The following is a 14,864-nucleotide window of genomic DNA, read 5'->3' as shown; positions in this document are numbered from 1 at the left end:
GCAATATCCGCCTGACTCTGGCCCCCCAAGTGGAACTCGGATGGGTCCCGCAGTTGGACCAAGCTGGTGGGGTTGGGGTCATGTGAGAGGCCGACTTTCAGGACACGCTCACCTGGCTTAAGATGCGGGCAGGAGCCCTCTAGCCCTCCCTGGGCTGGTTCGGTTCAGGCATCTAGAGGAGACACAGCTCTGGGCCTGGGATCTCTCCTTGGGGCAGGCAGTTGCTCTTAGTGGCTCCGTGGGGGAGCTTTCTCAGGCTTTTCTGGGCTCGCATGGGCCCTGCTCCCAGAGTTGCCATGTAGCCGTAAGCTGGGCCGTATCTCCTCTGGGCCTTCGGGAGCATTTCCACACCAGATTCCCTCATGCGTCCCGATGAAGCAGGCAGGGGAAGGCGATTCTTCTCCAGCAGGGATGTGGGGAGCTGGGGCAGGGCTGGGGTAGGGGGACCGGGCGGGGTACCCTGGACAATCTTTCTGATGTCTATCCCCACCCCAGCCCACAGATTTTGGGGGGTAACAGCCAGGCCACCGTGGCTCAGGCACGTGGGCTGGCGCTGCTCTTGGTGCTGCTGCCGCCCGTGGCTGGCACTTCCATGCCGAGCACCGTGGTCAGACTCAACAACGCCATGCTGAGCCACGGTAAGAGACCGGCCAACGGCTGCTTTGTGCGTGCGCCCTGTCTGTGAGCGTGCCTCACCCTGAGCTGGCGTACCCGCGGGGCAGGAGGCCGGCCCGGGGTGTGCGCGTGCCCGCGGTGTGTGCCTGGGCTGTGTACCCAGGCGTGGCTGCCCACATGGGCGCTCACAACCACGTGGAGTGGGCGGGGGTCTGCGTGCACATGTGTGCTGGGGAGAGGCATGTCCAGCATGGTCCGGGGGCATCTCCTGGAGCTCAGACCTGTTAGGCTTCCAGGGAGAAGAACCAGCCCTTCTCTGGACCCCTCTTGGGGCCTCTGGGCTCTGCTCCCGCTTCCTCATGTTGCCCCTCCCCTACTGTGGGCATCAGCAATGCCAGGGAAAACAGGTCCAAGGAGGGATGAAAACTGACCCCCCAAGTCTCCCTGGGGAGGTTACTGGGGTTCTACCAAGCTGGATCAGGGACGGGAACTCAGAAGTCATTTTCCTCAAGGCCCGTGTGGTCACATGGAGGGACTCGGGTCAGTTGGTGGAGGGCCTTTCGGTGGCCTGGGCCAGGAAGCTGTGAGGCACTAGCTCGGGGAAGCGGCAGGCCTCGCGGGCACGTCTGGCCTTCCAGGACCTTGCATCCGGGCAGACGTGCAGGCGTTGAAAGGGGTCAGTGATGCGTGCTGGAGCATGACTGCTTGGTGGGTCACGCATGGCTGCGTGTGGCCGACGCGAGGCCTGGGCCTTCCGCTGGCTGCCCCGCCACCGTCCCACTCTCTGCCTGCCCTGTGCAAACCGCCTCTGTCCTAGAAAGCCTTGCTCCGGCAGGAGCACACCTCTCCCAGGCCGCCCCGGTGGCTCTCACTGCTCCTCCCACCCCCCCTGTGAGCTTCAGGGCTGCAGCCTGCGAGTGTGTGGGGAATAGAGGCAGAGTCCAGACGCCTGGGCAGGGGTCCCGGCTCCATACCAGATGGGCAGGCCAGAGGGGGCATAGAGACCACAGGCCTCATGCTCCCAATCTGCGGGAAACTGAGGCCTGAGAGGCGCAGGACCTCCCCAGTCTCACGGTTAGTCTGAGCGGAGTTGGGGCCGGTGACTCTTCAGCGGAAGCTGCCCTCCAGCGCCACAGCCTCTCGTTTTGATTCCTCTCACAGCTGACTGTTTCATGAGTACCTTTGCTACCCGGCAGCACCAGGAGTGAGGTGCTGCGGCCCAGATCAGGCTCCCTCTTGCCAAGGAGTCCTTGCCTCCATCAGGCGCTCTAGAGAAGTGAGAGCCACTATTATTTAAACAATAAATAGCAAGAGTAAGAGCTGACGTTGTGCGCTGAGTCTTTACAAGAACTGCGTGGGGAAACTGAGGCACAGAGCAGCTATACAGAGTGAGTAGCAGAGCTACTGGACTCACCCAGACTCTTGAGTCTCCAGTCTTCGGCCTCCAGGTGAGGCTGAACCGTCCACCATCATCCCCAAAGTGGGCACCTCTACAGTTAACCAGGCACCCTTGGGAGTCGCTCTTCTGCTTGGGGGTTTGGAGAAGGTTCTGGAAGAGGTGGGATCTGACCAAAGCCTTGCAAGGGGGCAAAGGATATGACTGTGTATTTATTATTATTATTATAGTTTATTTTGGCATCATTTTGTGTTTTTTCCCATCTCAGCTGTAATCCCCGTGGGCCTCCCATCACCAGCCCACCGGTGTGCCATCACCATAGTCCTGTGCACTACCCCTTCCCCACTTTTGATCCCGTTCCCCACTCCACTCCCGTAAAATGTCTCTGTTCATTATTATTACTTCTCTCCCTGGTCTTTATGCTCCTGCTATGAGTAAAATCATCTGGTATTTTTCTTTTCTTTCTGGCTTATTTCACTCAGCATGATCTCTTCTAGCTCCATCCATGTTGCTGCAAAAGGCACGAGTTTATCTTTTTGATTGCTGAGTAATATTCCATTGTGTATATGTGCCACATTATTTTAATCCAGTCATCTACTTTTAGGCACTTGGGTTGATTCCATGTCTTTCCTATTGTAAATAAAGCAACAGGACACTACTGTTTTTGAGGAGTGGGGTTAGGTAGGACTTGGAGAGGCAGATGAGAAAGAGGAGGGACACGGCCTGTCCAGCAGGGACTTGATGTGAGTCATGTACCCACGATGGGCTTGTGGGGTCAACAGGTCCCCAGTGTGCCTGTGGGCAAGCCTGCCCCTTTCTGTCTGAGTCCTCTCTGCCAAGCATGGAGCAGCTGGCAGGCGGTGTGGGCTTGCCTGGCGGCTCCCGAGGGCAGCCTGACTTGCACTCTCTAATCCCCCAGTGTCTGACATCGGCAAAGGCCCTCTGCAGCGGGCTCTGCATGTCAATGTCCCGGACTTTGTGGACCAGAGTGGAGAGGAGCTTCAGCTCCCCAGGTGAGTGCTACCACCCTCAGAGAGGGTGCCACTGTGTCCAGGCACAGCCCAGGCGGTGCTGCCACCTGCCAGGTGAGTGTGCCCACCACTGGGAGAAATGTTTCAGGCAGTGAGAAGAGTGTCCTCGTCCATGGTGAGTCCTCTCCTGCCAGCAGAACGAGGCTCCCCATCAGGTTCGGCCCCCCCCAACCAGGTGAGTGGTCAGAGGAGCATTGAGGAGATGCACCCTAACTGCAGACACCAGGTGTGAGGCGGGCACCTCTGTTAGCAGACTCCTGCCACCAGCGACTGTGAAAGCCTCACCCCCACCCCGACTCCACAGTGTGCAAGGGGAAAGCAGTGGCTTTCATTTAGGAAAAAAGGCCATAGGTTAGCTAGAGTGCGCTTAACAGGCGCCTTGAAGGGTAAGTTTTGCGTTGCTCAGACCGTCCTTCACCAGGCTGTCATCACAGTGGGAACACCCGCCCCCAGATTTGGTCCATGGTTTAACCGTGTCACCCTATCCCTGCAGGATCCAGATTCTGAATGTCCATGTGCCCCACCTCCGCCTGAAATTCATTGCCAATTTTGGGGTACACTTGTTGGCAGTAGCCAATTTTACTTTCAAGGTCTTTTGGTGAGTGAACCTCCTTATTGTGGGGGCAGGGGGTTTTCAAAGGGCCCTCTGAGCAGAGGAAGAAGGAGGGGTTTCAACAACTCCTTTCGTGTCCAGCACCCCCTCTCCCACCTTCCAAGTGGGGAGTGAGACTGTGAGGGAACTTCTGAGAACCTGGGTCCCGCTCAATAGCTGTGCGATTAGACACTTTACTCCTCCAGCCTCTGTTTCCTCCTCTGTAAAATGGGGTGAAGCTTTGCTGCATGGCTATGAGGGTTGGGGTGAATGGATCTGTTGCTGTAATTGAAATGTCTCTTCAAGGAACATGGTAGGTGCTCAATAAATGTAGCTTTCAGAGTGATTTCTGTGCAGCAGTCATTGTAAGGGGTTTAATTTTCAAACTGTGAGCTGGACGTTTAGAGGGATGTCTCATTTATTTTTTTAAAGATTTATTTATTTATGCATACAGAGCTGGGGTACAGGCCAGAAGTGAAGGGGCAGTGAGAAGCTTCCCAGAGACAGAGTGGGGAGCAGATGGTCAAAGTACACTGCTGAGGGGAGCAGCGGGTGGGCCAGGAGAGGTCTGCCTCGCCATGTGGTCACCTCCGGGGCAGGCCGGGATTGAACTCATGCGGAAGTGGCTTTAGCTCCTCAGTGCTGTGCTCTAACCCGCTGCACCACCAGGGAGGGCCTGGGATGTTTTATTTTAACTCCTCTTCCTGATGCTGCCACTTCACACCTGCTTGCCGTGGGCCAGAAAATGTGGCACAGCCTGTGAAGTGGGTGTGGCCAGTCTTGTGTCCATTTGAAAGAAGAGGAAACTGAGGCTGGGCATGGGGAAAGGCCGCGGGTGCCCACAGGGAGAGGCATCCGGCCCAGCGCTCACACCCACCCACCGCAATGGCGTTTGGGAGGGGTTCTGGCTTGCCTGGTGTGGGCCACCTGATGCCCACCTGTGTCCGTAGAGGTTATGCTCAGGCTGGGGGCTCTGTGGGCTGCCGTGCTGGGGGGGGCTTTCTGGAGTGGTGCCCCTGGGACTCAGGACTGGCCTCTCTGCAGCACCCCAGAGACCCTGGAGCTGAAGATGCCTGTGGTACTGAAGGCTGATGCCCAAGTGGCCCAGAGCCCCATCGGGACCCCCGTGGTCAGCATCTCCACCTGCTTCTCATTCTTTGACAATGCCACCCTGCTTCGTGGCCGTAACAGGTGGGTGCCTGGCAAGAACTGGGCTGCAGGATCCCAGCTGGCAAGGCCAAGATGCCCTTCTTGAGCTTCCTTCTCAAGATTTCATCTAATGCCGCCGCAGGCCTCGGAGACCCCAGCATCACACCATCTTAAGACTGAGGAATGGAGCTTTGTGAGGGGGGACTTGCCTGAGGCCACACAGTGAGCGTGTGGCCTGGGGCTCATCCCCGCCACCACCCCACATCACGTGACAACGAACGCTGGCCATTAACTTGCCATTCTGGGAGGGGATCTGAAGTGACCCCTGTTAGGGGCCTCAGAAGCTGACCCTCCCTGCAGAGAATGGTAGTCAGAGGCCCAGGGAGGGACTGTGAGTCAGACTGTTCACATGGGTACTCCACCTCAGCACCTGCCAGGGGCCGGCTGACCCTAGGCCCTCTACGAGTGAGCTCACCTCACCAGGTAGGTTTAAGTGTTCCCGCATTTTACTGGAGAAAAATGGAGGCCCGGGGCAGTTAAGCGACTTGCCTGAGGTCATGCAGCTGGCGAATAGTGGAGCTGGGCTCAAGCGGGGCAGCCTAATTGACCTCACTGCCGTGAGGCCCTGCACTGTGTCTACTCCTCCTGCGCTTGTCAAGGGCTCGCTGGGAGGCCGCTGTCCATTCCGGAGGCTTGAAAGAATGTGCGCTTTGCACAGGCTGGGTAGGGCTGCCCACACTGTGGCCCTTGGGCATCGTGGGTTGCTCACGGTCCCTCACAGTCTTCCTGGGCAGGACCTGCTCAGTTTACTGACCAAAATGGAAGCCCAGAGTTTGCTGGCATAACAAACAGGGACAGTCCCACGCACCCCCCCACCCCGAGGCGATTCGGATTCGGGGACTTGGCTGTAACTTGGATCAACATTTCAGCAAATCAAGGGACTGTGGTTTCCCTGCACGCCTGTTGAGAGACAGCATCTTAGACTCACGTCTCTTTGTTCCGAGGGGAAACTGAGGCCCAGAGGAGCCAGGCAGGGACTGGCCCTCAGAGAAGGGCGGCCCAGGCAGGAAGCAGTCCTGAGCCCCAGCTCTCCTGCCTCGTAGTGACCAGAGTCCCGTCGCCACTCGGGCCTTCACGGGCCGCAGTGCCAAACCTTGCAAGCAGCCCCTCCTTGAATCTCAGCTTCCTCTTCTGAGGGGACTGTCGGGCCTGCTGGCACGCGGCTGGGTGTTTGCAACAGGTGCTCAGGAGCCCTCCGTGTCTCTCCCCCAGCACCCCGCCCTCGCTGCTGGCCCCGGTGCAGACGTACATGCAAGCTGTCCTCCGGAACAAAGTAAAGGACCTCTGCGTCTCAGGAAGGAGGGCCAGGCTCCACTCAGAAGGCTGAGTGAGCGGGTGGGCAGGGCTGGGCTGTTTCCTCCTTTCAGTATGAGGCTCTTCCGAGGCTCCTCCAGTCCCCTGTGAAGGAGGGGTAAGGCTGGTGGGGGTTGAGGACGGTGGTGGGGCGGCCGGAACAAGGGTGGGCTTGGGGGAGGTCCCCGTTGTTGGGCTAGCCCAGCTCCGTGCTAGAGGGTGGTGGGGGGCAGTGCTTTCAGGGGCCGCGTGGCTTATGAGAAGGAGACTGAAGGAGGGGCGAGCTCGGTGGACGAGTCTCCGGACCCCTCTGCTCCTGGCCCACTCCCGCAGTGGGGAGCCCCGGTGCTGTCGGGCAGCCGTGAGGGCTGGAGTTGACATCGCTGAGAGCTTAGCACAGTGTTTGGCAGAACGCCTGCTGCTCTGTGTGGCTCTTGCTTCTGGTCACTGGCTGCCTGCCGCTGGCTTGTGAGAGGTGGTGCCGGGGGGTCAGGGACCCACCGCCCAGGGGAGGCTGGTTCTCTCTGCCTTCCCCATCCCATGCCACTCCCTTTAGGTGAAGCAGTGAGACCAAATCTATTTGCGTGCCCCCCACCCCTGCCCCAGGCCACCTCAGCATTCCCACCCTGGCCTTGCCCGGTCACCACCTGGCCTTGCCTGGTCCCGCCTCACCAGCTCTTGCCCAGACAGGCTGTGACATCCCGGCCTGTGGGCTCTCCTCTGCCCACTTTCTGTCACGCTGACCCCAGCTGAATATGCTTCTCTGGCGACTGTGCCCAGGTGACTCGTCTCCCTGGCCAGGCTTGTGGCCCACAGCTGGCCCCCTCCAGAGGTGGCACCCCCGCCCCGCTGGCCCTCTGGACCCTGATGCAGCCGGCTCCTGCCTCAGTTGCATCCACTTCTGCTGTGCCCACAGTCCCCATTCTTTTCTCAATGCCCCATCTTCCCCTCTGACTCCTTGGTACCCAGGGGAGGTGCCAGAAGATGCCACTGGGCAGTGGAGGAAGGGAAATATTCCAGGCTTCAGTGTGCAGATGAAGGGGAGATTCCAGACCAGAACTTTAGGCCAGCCCTGCCCTGTCTGGCGCCGAGCGCCCCTGACCACCACCTCTGTCTCCCTGCAGATGTGCCTGTGTGTCTCCAACCTGGTGCAGACCCTCAACTTGCACTTGGGCACTTTCATTGGTAAGACTCGGGAAGCAGGAGCCCTCCGGTGCCCCCAGGAAGGTTCAGAGCATCCCTCTCTGCACCAGGGTTGACTCTGGGAGGTCAGTGGTGGGAGCAGGCACTGCTGTACCTGGTGCTAATGGCGCCTGGGGGAGCCATGCTCAAGGCACTGGGGGAGGCGTGTGACTGGGGGCCAGTGAGTGAGACTGAGCAGGCTGTAGTCCCGGGCATGGCTGAGTCAGCAGGCTGCGTGCATGGGCACACGTGTGTGTGCACGTGTTCATGCATCCATGTGCACGTTCATGTCGGTGCGAGCTGTGCCTGTTTGTGTGCACATGCACACAGGCACATATATATGCACCCACGTGCGTGTGCACACACGCGAGTGTGCATTCACGCACATGTGAGCGTGCACACACGCACACATGCACAACTGCAAACACATGTATGTGCATCACACATGCATGTATATACACACACGTACCACACATGTGCATATACGAGCACATGTACATCCATGCATGTGCATGTTTAGGTGTGTGTATGTGTGCGTGTGCTGCACACACTGCACACTTTCACAATGTACATGTATGTACGAGCACACACATGGTCACTCACATATGTGTGCATGCATGCACACAAGGTGCACACACGTGCATATGTGCTACACATGTGCACACAGTGCATATGTGCACTCGTGCATATACACACACATGCACACACGTGTACATATGCATTCATGCATGTGTGTGCAAGTGTGTGCACGTGCGTGGGTTTGCGTGCACGTGCGTGCATGTGTGCGTGCACGTGTGAGTGTGAGAGTGGGCTTGCATCCAAAGTGGCGGCTGCCTCACAGGACTGTGGTGAGGACTGAAGTCAGCGTGGGGCCTTGACAAACACGGCTCCCCTCCTCTCCAGCGCCTCCTTGCTTTCATCCTGAAGTGAGCATGTGGGGTCTCTAGTCTGCCACCACTGGGCAAGAGGAAACCCAAACCTGCTCAGATAACTGGGCGTCCCGACAGTGAGGCGCTGCTGCAGGTGCCATCTGCCCCTCACCCCGGTTTCGCTTAGGCCTCAACCCTGTGGGCCCCGAGTCCCAGATCCGCTACTCCCTGGCCCGTGCGCCCACGGTCACTGAGGACTGCATCTCCTTGGAGGTCAAGGTGGGTGCCTCCTCGCTGGCCCACAGCTGGAGGCTGGTTGCCTCTGGAGTCCTTGGGGTGCTGGGAGATTCTTGACAGTATAGGGGAGCCGAGGGGAGAGCAGCTGGAATGGCTTTCCAGCAGGAGCAGGGCATGCAGGCTGAGGGGTGAGGCTGGACAACAGGGGCGTCATGAGCAGGGGCTCCTCGTGGAGGCAACTTCTTGGGGCTCCACTGTTTCCTCGCTCTCACCCCACAGATGGTTCTCTTGCTGCTGGGCAGGCCCATCGTGCTGCCTGTGAGCGCTGCCCCCTTCACGCTGCCGGAGCACGTGGGCACCAAGGATGCCATGGCAACCGTGGGCCTCTCCCAGCACCTCTTTGAGTCAGCCCTCCTGCTGCTGTAGAAGGCTGGTGCCCTCAACCTGGACATCACAGGGGAGCTGGTGAGGTTTAGACCTGGTGTCCAGGCACGTGGGACAGGCGTGTCCAGTGACAGCCTGGGGAGGCCCCCGAGGGCCTCTTGGGTGGGTGGGGCAAAGGGAGTTTTGGGACCAGGGGTGACTGCTGGGTTGAATGGGGCTGTGGGAGGATTTCCTATCCAGGAAAGTGTGGTCTTGCTGGGAAATGGCTGTCCTAAAACCTGCCATGCCGGGGGCCATATTTCAGAAGTCGGAGGACAACCCGCTGAACACCTCCTCGCTGGGCCAGCTCATCCCGGAGGTTGGTGCCGGTGACCGTCCTGGGGGGGTTGAGGTTGGGGTGGGACGCTCTCCGGGCTGTGGGGTCTCTGCTGGCTCATATCTGTCCCAGGTGGGGCCCAGCATCTACCTTTCTGAACCTCCTCCTTCTCAGGGTGGCCTCTTCTGCCCAGATTATTTTCCTCCTCAATGCGTTTGCCCAAGACACGGCCTCCGCCTGGCTTGTCTTTCCACTTCCTTTCCTGTGTCCATGTTCAAGACCAAACTTGGGCTTATCTCCCCAGCGAGAGAACCAGCCCGAGCCTGGGCCGGGGAACCTCCTTGAGCACAGGCCACGCTGTGCCTATCTTCATGGCTGCTGCCCCTGCAGGGTGACCTCCGGGCATCCCTGAGTAGGGGTCCCTGAGCGGACCTGTCTCTGTGGCCCAGATGCGCACACATGGGGGCTGGATCCGTGTCTCAGGAATGGTGCGTGGAGAGCCCGTCCTGCCTCTGCCCTGTCCATCTCTGTCTCCCCAGGTGGCCCGCCAGTTCCCGGACCCCATGCCCGTGGTGCTCAAGGTCCGGCTGGGTGCCACGCCGGTGGCCACGCTCCACACCAACAACACCACCCTGCGGCTGCAGCCCCTTGTGGAAGTCCTGGTGGTGACCTCCAACTCAGCCTTCCAGTCCCTCTTTTCCCTGGATGTGGTGAGGTGGACTGGGTGGGGCCAGTGGGAGGGAAGGTGGGGGACGCTCCAAGAGACCTCACTTCCGGCCTCTCCCTTCTCACTGCTCTGCTCATCCACACCGGTCTCCTTGCTGTCAGCTTCGCTATGCAGGGACACTCCAGGCCCTTTGCACCTGCCATCCTCCATGCCTAGGACATAACCCCCCTAGCTCTTGGCATGGCTGGCGCCTCTTCACCTTGCAGTTTCAGTGTGGCAGACCGCCGCAGTGTGGGCCGAGTGGACACCCCTCCACGCTGCCACGCTGCTTTTGCGGCGCCCACCACGCTCAAGGATCCTACCTAGTTACTTTGGTTACTGTTGAGCACCCTCACTGGCCTGCGTTCCTCAGACGCTTGGGGCCTGGGGGTGGGGGAATGTGGAGCCGAGCTCTCCTCTGTAGCTCTGTGTCCTTTGACCTTGTTCTCCCCACACCCCCAGGTAGTGAACTTGAACCTTCAGTTCTCTGTGTCCAAGGTGAAGCTTCAGGGCACCACGAATGTGCTGGGGTGAGCAAGGCCTCCTGCACCCAGCAGGCTCGGTGGGTTCCTGGTGCAAGGGCCCTGCCCGTCAGGGCCAGCCGGAGGCAGTGCGAGGCAGCAGGCCCGGCCCTCACCCTCCTCGTTCCTTTCAGGGATGTCCAGCTCACGGTGGCCTCTTCCAATGTGGGCTTTATTGACGTGAGTGTGGACTGGGGCTCCAGAGACCCCCTTGCAGGGTGGGTGGGCTCTGAGCTGGGGGGTGGTACACGTGCAGGTGTGCTTTGGGTGAGCGGCCGCCCCCCCCCCCAAGCTGTCTGTCCTTCCCAGCTGTCTTTTGGCCATGCAGCTGGTCACTTAGCCTCATTCTTTGGTGGGCCAGTTGTCTGCCTGCCATTCTGGCTGGTAGCCAAAGCCGTGCTAGCCCGGCCTTCAGCTCAGCCTGAGTCACCGGGTCCCACTGGGGGACCAGCCAGCATCCCGGCCAGCTGCTCCTTTGTGTGATGAGTGTCGGCCACAGCCTCCACGCACCCCTTTGCTGTCTGGCCTGTCTGCCAACACGCCCCATCAGCCTATCCACAGCCAGTCTGTCTGCCCATGCCCACAGGGCAGTCATGCCCCTGGGTAGTGAGTGAGTGTCAGTGGGTCAGGCGCTGGGCCCAGCCTGATGCTCAGAGACTGGCCTGGTCCCAAGGAGGGGGCAGAGCTGGGTTCTGCACAAAGCCAGGCGGGGGATGGGCTCCCACTCGCTCCCCCATGCCTCTGCCATCCGTGTGTCTGTGTGTGTGCTCATGTGTGTGTCCGGCTGCCCATCGCTCCCTGCGGCGCCCCCATTCCCCGACTCCGTGGCTGCAGATGGACCAAGTGCACACGCTCATGGGTGCCGTGTTTGAGAAGCCCCTGCTGGACCACCTCAACGGTGAGCCCCCTACCCCAGGTGCCACCTGGCCCCTCCTGCCCCACATGGCTTGGCCCCTTCCTGCCTCCCAGGCCCAGAGGATAGGAAGGCTTCTGGAGCCCCTCTCTGTGACATGCATCTTGACTCAGCTGTTAGGAGACCCTCACTTCTTAGTTCCTGTTTCTCCTTCAGCCTCAGTTTTCCTTTCTGTGAAATGGGTGTACTAATGATGGTTCCCACCTCCCAGCTGTCTGGGGATGCACAAGGGCTGGCTCTAGGGGTGCTCTGTGACCACCTCCTATCTGAGCTTGGTCTCCCCTTTCCCTCCTGCAGCTCTGCTGGGCATGGGGATTGCCCTTCCCAAAGTGGTCAACCTCTTCTACATCAACCCTGAGGTCTCTGTCCATGAGGTGAGAGCCTTTGGGGGTGACCACAGGGGCCCACCCCACCCTTGGAGGGATGCTAGGCTTGTGGAGGCAGGGGTCACCTCTGTCTCTCCCTCCTTGCTAGAGCACGCAGGGTTAGCCAGGTCCGGAGAGCCCCCTGTTCCTGCCAAGACCAAGCCATGAACCCTGAGCTGCAACTAGTTGGAAAATTGGTGCGAAGGATTGCCCGACCCCTAGGCCTCATCAGGTGTCACACCAGGCCACACTCGGGGGATGCAGCCTTCAGTTGTCCTCTGACTCTGTGCCCTGGAGTGGGCACAGCGCTTTGGTTTCTGGGGAGGATGACAGAGGCTTCTTCCAACATTGTGCATAAAACTCTGCAAGCTGGAGGGAGAGGGGGCTTCCTGCAGTCCCCGAAACTGCTGGATCAAATGTTGTGGAATCAGTGTGGAATTTATTTATTTATTTATTGTAAAGATGTATTTATTTGTGCATACAGAACTGGGGTACAGGCCAGAGGGGCAGGGGCAATGAGAGGATTCACCAGGGACAGAGTGGGGAGCAGAACAGGCAGATCGACGAAGTACACTGCTGAGGGGAGCAGCGGGCGGGTCAGGAGAGGTCTGCCACGCCATGTGGTCACCTCCAGGGCAGGCAGGAATCGAACTCATGCGGAAGTGGCTTTAGCTTCTCAGTGCTGTGCTCTTACCCGCTGCACCACCAGGGAGGGCCCCAGTGTGAAATTTAATCTCAACTACTTTCTTCTGTTCCACCTGAGATAGAAAAGGTAATGTTCTTCCGAACTCACTCCACGAGGCCTGCATGCCATAGAAAGCTTAGCCAAGGTCCGTTAAGCTCAACATCTGTGTGTGTTACTCACACACCTCTCAAATACGGCCTGCGGATGTCTTTCCCGGGAGGCTGCTTTGTGTTTTAAGAACTGAGGCCCCAAGGCACTTGGGGCTCCTCTCCCATAGGAAGGAACAGTCATTACACAGAGGAGCCAGGGCCATTGAGAATTTCCTCAAGACCCCCCAACAGCCAATGGCAGACGCCCCTTGGCCCACACATGCCACCCGCTGAGTCCAGAGTCCAAGGGCCCTGGACGGCAGGTCTGATGTTTTTTCTGCAGGGATATGAATCTGTCAGCCACTGGGCCTTGGAGGGGGCCAGTGTGATCGAGGAACTGCGCTTTAAATTTTATTTAATTTTAATTAGTTTAGGTGTAATTAGCCACAGGAGGCTGGCGGCCGCATGTGAGCGACCCCTGGCCAGGGACTGGGCCTGGCTCGCTCCCTGCAGGGTCTTCAGCAGTGGGCATCACCCGTAGTAGAAGCTCAGTCAAGATTTGTTGAGTGAATGAATGAAAGACCAGCAGCCCCCCAGGAACATGGAACACAGTGACAACAGTGGAACATGGAGCACAGGGACACGAGGGGTGCCTGGCTCTGCTGGGGTGGCCTGAACTGGAGAAGACAGTTCACTCCTCTGAGCCCACAACGATAAGACAGCCACGGCGGTGACCCCCTGCAGAAGATCCACCCCGCGTGGCCCCACACTCAGGGCTCCGGCTGCCCAGCGACCTTTCAGGGGGATGCTGTGACCACCTCTGGGCGACAGCAGGAAATGGGGGTTCAGAGACTCAAAGAGCTGCACTCAGGACACACAGCTGAGGGGCAGAATGGGAACTCAGGGCCGCTGGCCCTTGGGTGGCCTCCGGCCTGGCTCATGGCTTTCCTTGCCCTTCAGGGCTTCGTTGTGATCTCCAGTGGGCTCTCATACCAGCGCTGAAGCGGGGCCATGGGAAGGCTGAGAGTGGCCAGCTCCCGGCGCCAGGGACCCCTTGCCGCTGGTCACTGCGGAAACTGAGGCCAGGCCATGCTTTGCCGTGTTCACAGCCAGATGTCCCAGTCAGCCTGGGTCCCCTCTCATTTCCTCCTCAGCCCCTCCCCCTTCCCCTCCCCCCGTTCCCTCCCCTCTTCCCCTCCCCTCCCATGGCCTTCCTCCATCCCCTCCTGTGGGGAGCAGATTGCCCTCCACCTGCAAACACCTGTCCTTCCTGCATTAAACATTTTTTGAGCTGCAATGTCCATCCAGGCCCAGAGAACTCTTTGCACACCGGAGGCCAGAGGCTGCCCACATGCAGACCTGGGCCCGCTTGTCCCTGGTGCCGTCAAAGGAGAAGACAGAGCCGTGTCTGTCGACCACATCCGTGGAGCCTATCACCTCCTTCCCTGGGACACGCAGATTTTGAAAAAGGGCCTTGGAGAGTGTGCTGGCCCTTAGGCGCCGTGAGCTGGTGACACTTCCTAGAGACGTCGTCATGTCCCCTCTCATTCCTGGAAATTTATATGGGCTCCGGGAGTCGGGCACCTGTCTGGGGCTCCGTTTCCAGGTGCAGGGGCGGAGGCCCAGTGAGCAGACAGTGGCAGGGGTGCAGGGCTCGGAGCGAGGCTGTCCTGGATCCAGATGGAAGATGTCCGGTTCCAGCACCCACCCAGCAGCACCTGCACTGGCCTGGCGGTGGGGGGGTTCATGGCCTTCTCCATCTGGTTTACTTGCACGTTTTCTTGTTCAAAGGAGTCAGGGTCAGTGTCCTGTGCAGTGTGTTCACTGAACATGTCTAGCACTTTCACCCCTAAAACCCTCCCCACCTCTGGGTCACACATGACAAGATGGTCCAGGACAAACCAAGGTTGTGTGATTTTCTCTCCCGATAAGCTAATCTCTTAGCCAGACACAGTATTCCTTCCTGCCTAGATAGACAGGATTCAGGTTCTGTTTATGTTTCCCTGGGGAGTAAAAGGGAATTTACCACCATCCGTCAGCAAAGCCTTTGTCCAACGAGACGCTGGCCTCTCCCCGTTAGGGTTACAGCTTCATCCCTGGAGTCTCGCGGACAGCAGAGCGGCCTGGAACAAACCTCGAGTCCTGGTGGTGGGAGGAGGTGGGGAGTGCTGAGGGTGACAAGGTGGCGGGGCTGGGGGCAGAGTATGAAATGTAGCGTCATGATTTTGTGAAGAGCAGCGGGACTTTAGTTTCATTTGGTTGTTTTGTTAATTCATTCATTAATTCTACTTTGAATGATTGCATATATAGGTTTCTAGTCCTAATATGTAGGCTCCACCCTGGTATATGTGATTTAGAATCTGGAAGGAAAATTGAGGCATAGATCCAGCCTAGACAGGAAGTCAATAACCTAGAAAGAGATCATGAGCTCAATAGGTTGAGCCCATCCATTAATCAGACC

At 58.7% G+C, this 14,864-nt stretch overlaps 1 protein-coding gene across 1 annotated transcript; it reads left to right on the top strand.

Annotated features, from left to right (window-relative positions):
- The first annotated feature begins 372 nt into the window (after positions 1–372).
- On the top strand, positions 373–13,405 carry BPIFB2 (BPI fold containing family B, member 2). Its single transcript, XM_004686971.1, is given in 16 exon segments — positions 373–413; positions 496–638; positions 2,931–3,024; positions 3,536–3,640; positions 4,679–4,825; positions 6,056–6,116; positions 7,261–7,321; positions 8,375–8,466; positions 8,704–8,889; positions 9,113–9,166; positions 9,664–9,834; positions 10,293–10,360; positions 10,486–10,531; positions 11,186–11,249; positions 11,562–11,638; positions 13,364–13,405. Coding segments are annotated over 16 exon segments (1,452 nt in total).
- Positions 13,406–14,864: the final 1,459 nt, after the last annotated feature.

Source organism: Condylura cristata, unplaced genomic scaffold (assembly GCF_000260355.1).
Source record: "Condylura cristata isolate star-nosed mole 26May11 unplaced genomic scaffold, ConCri1.0 scaffold00022, whole genome shotgun sequence".
Classification (NCBI taxonomy): Eukaryota; Metazoa; Chordata; class Mammalia; order Eulipotyphla; family Talpidae; genus Condylura; species Condylura cristata.
Note: the sequence above shows the minus strand (reverse complement) of the source record. Positions and strands in the feature narration are given on the sequence as shown.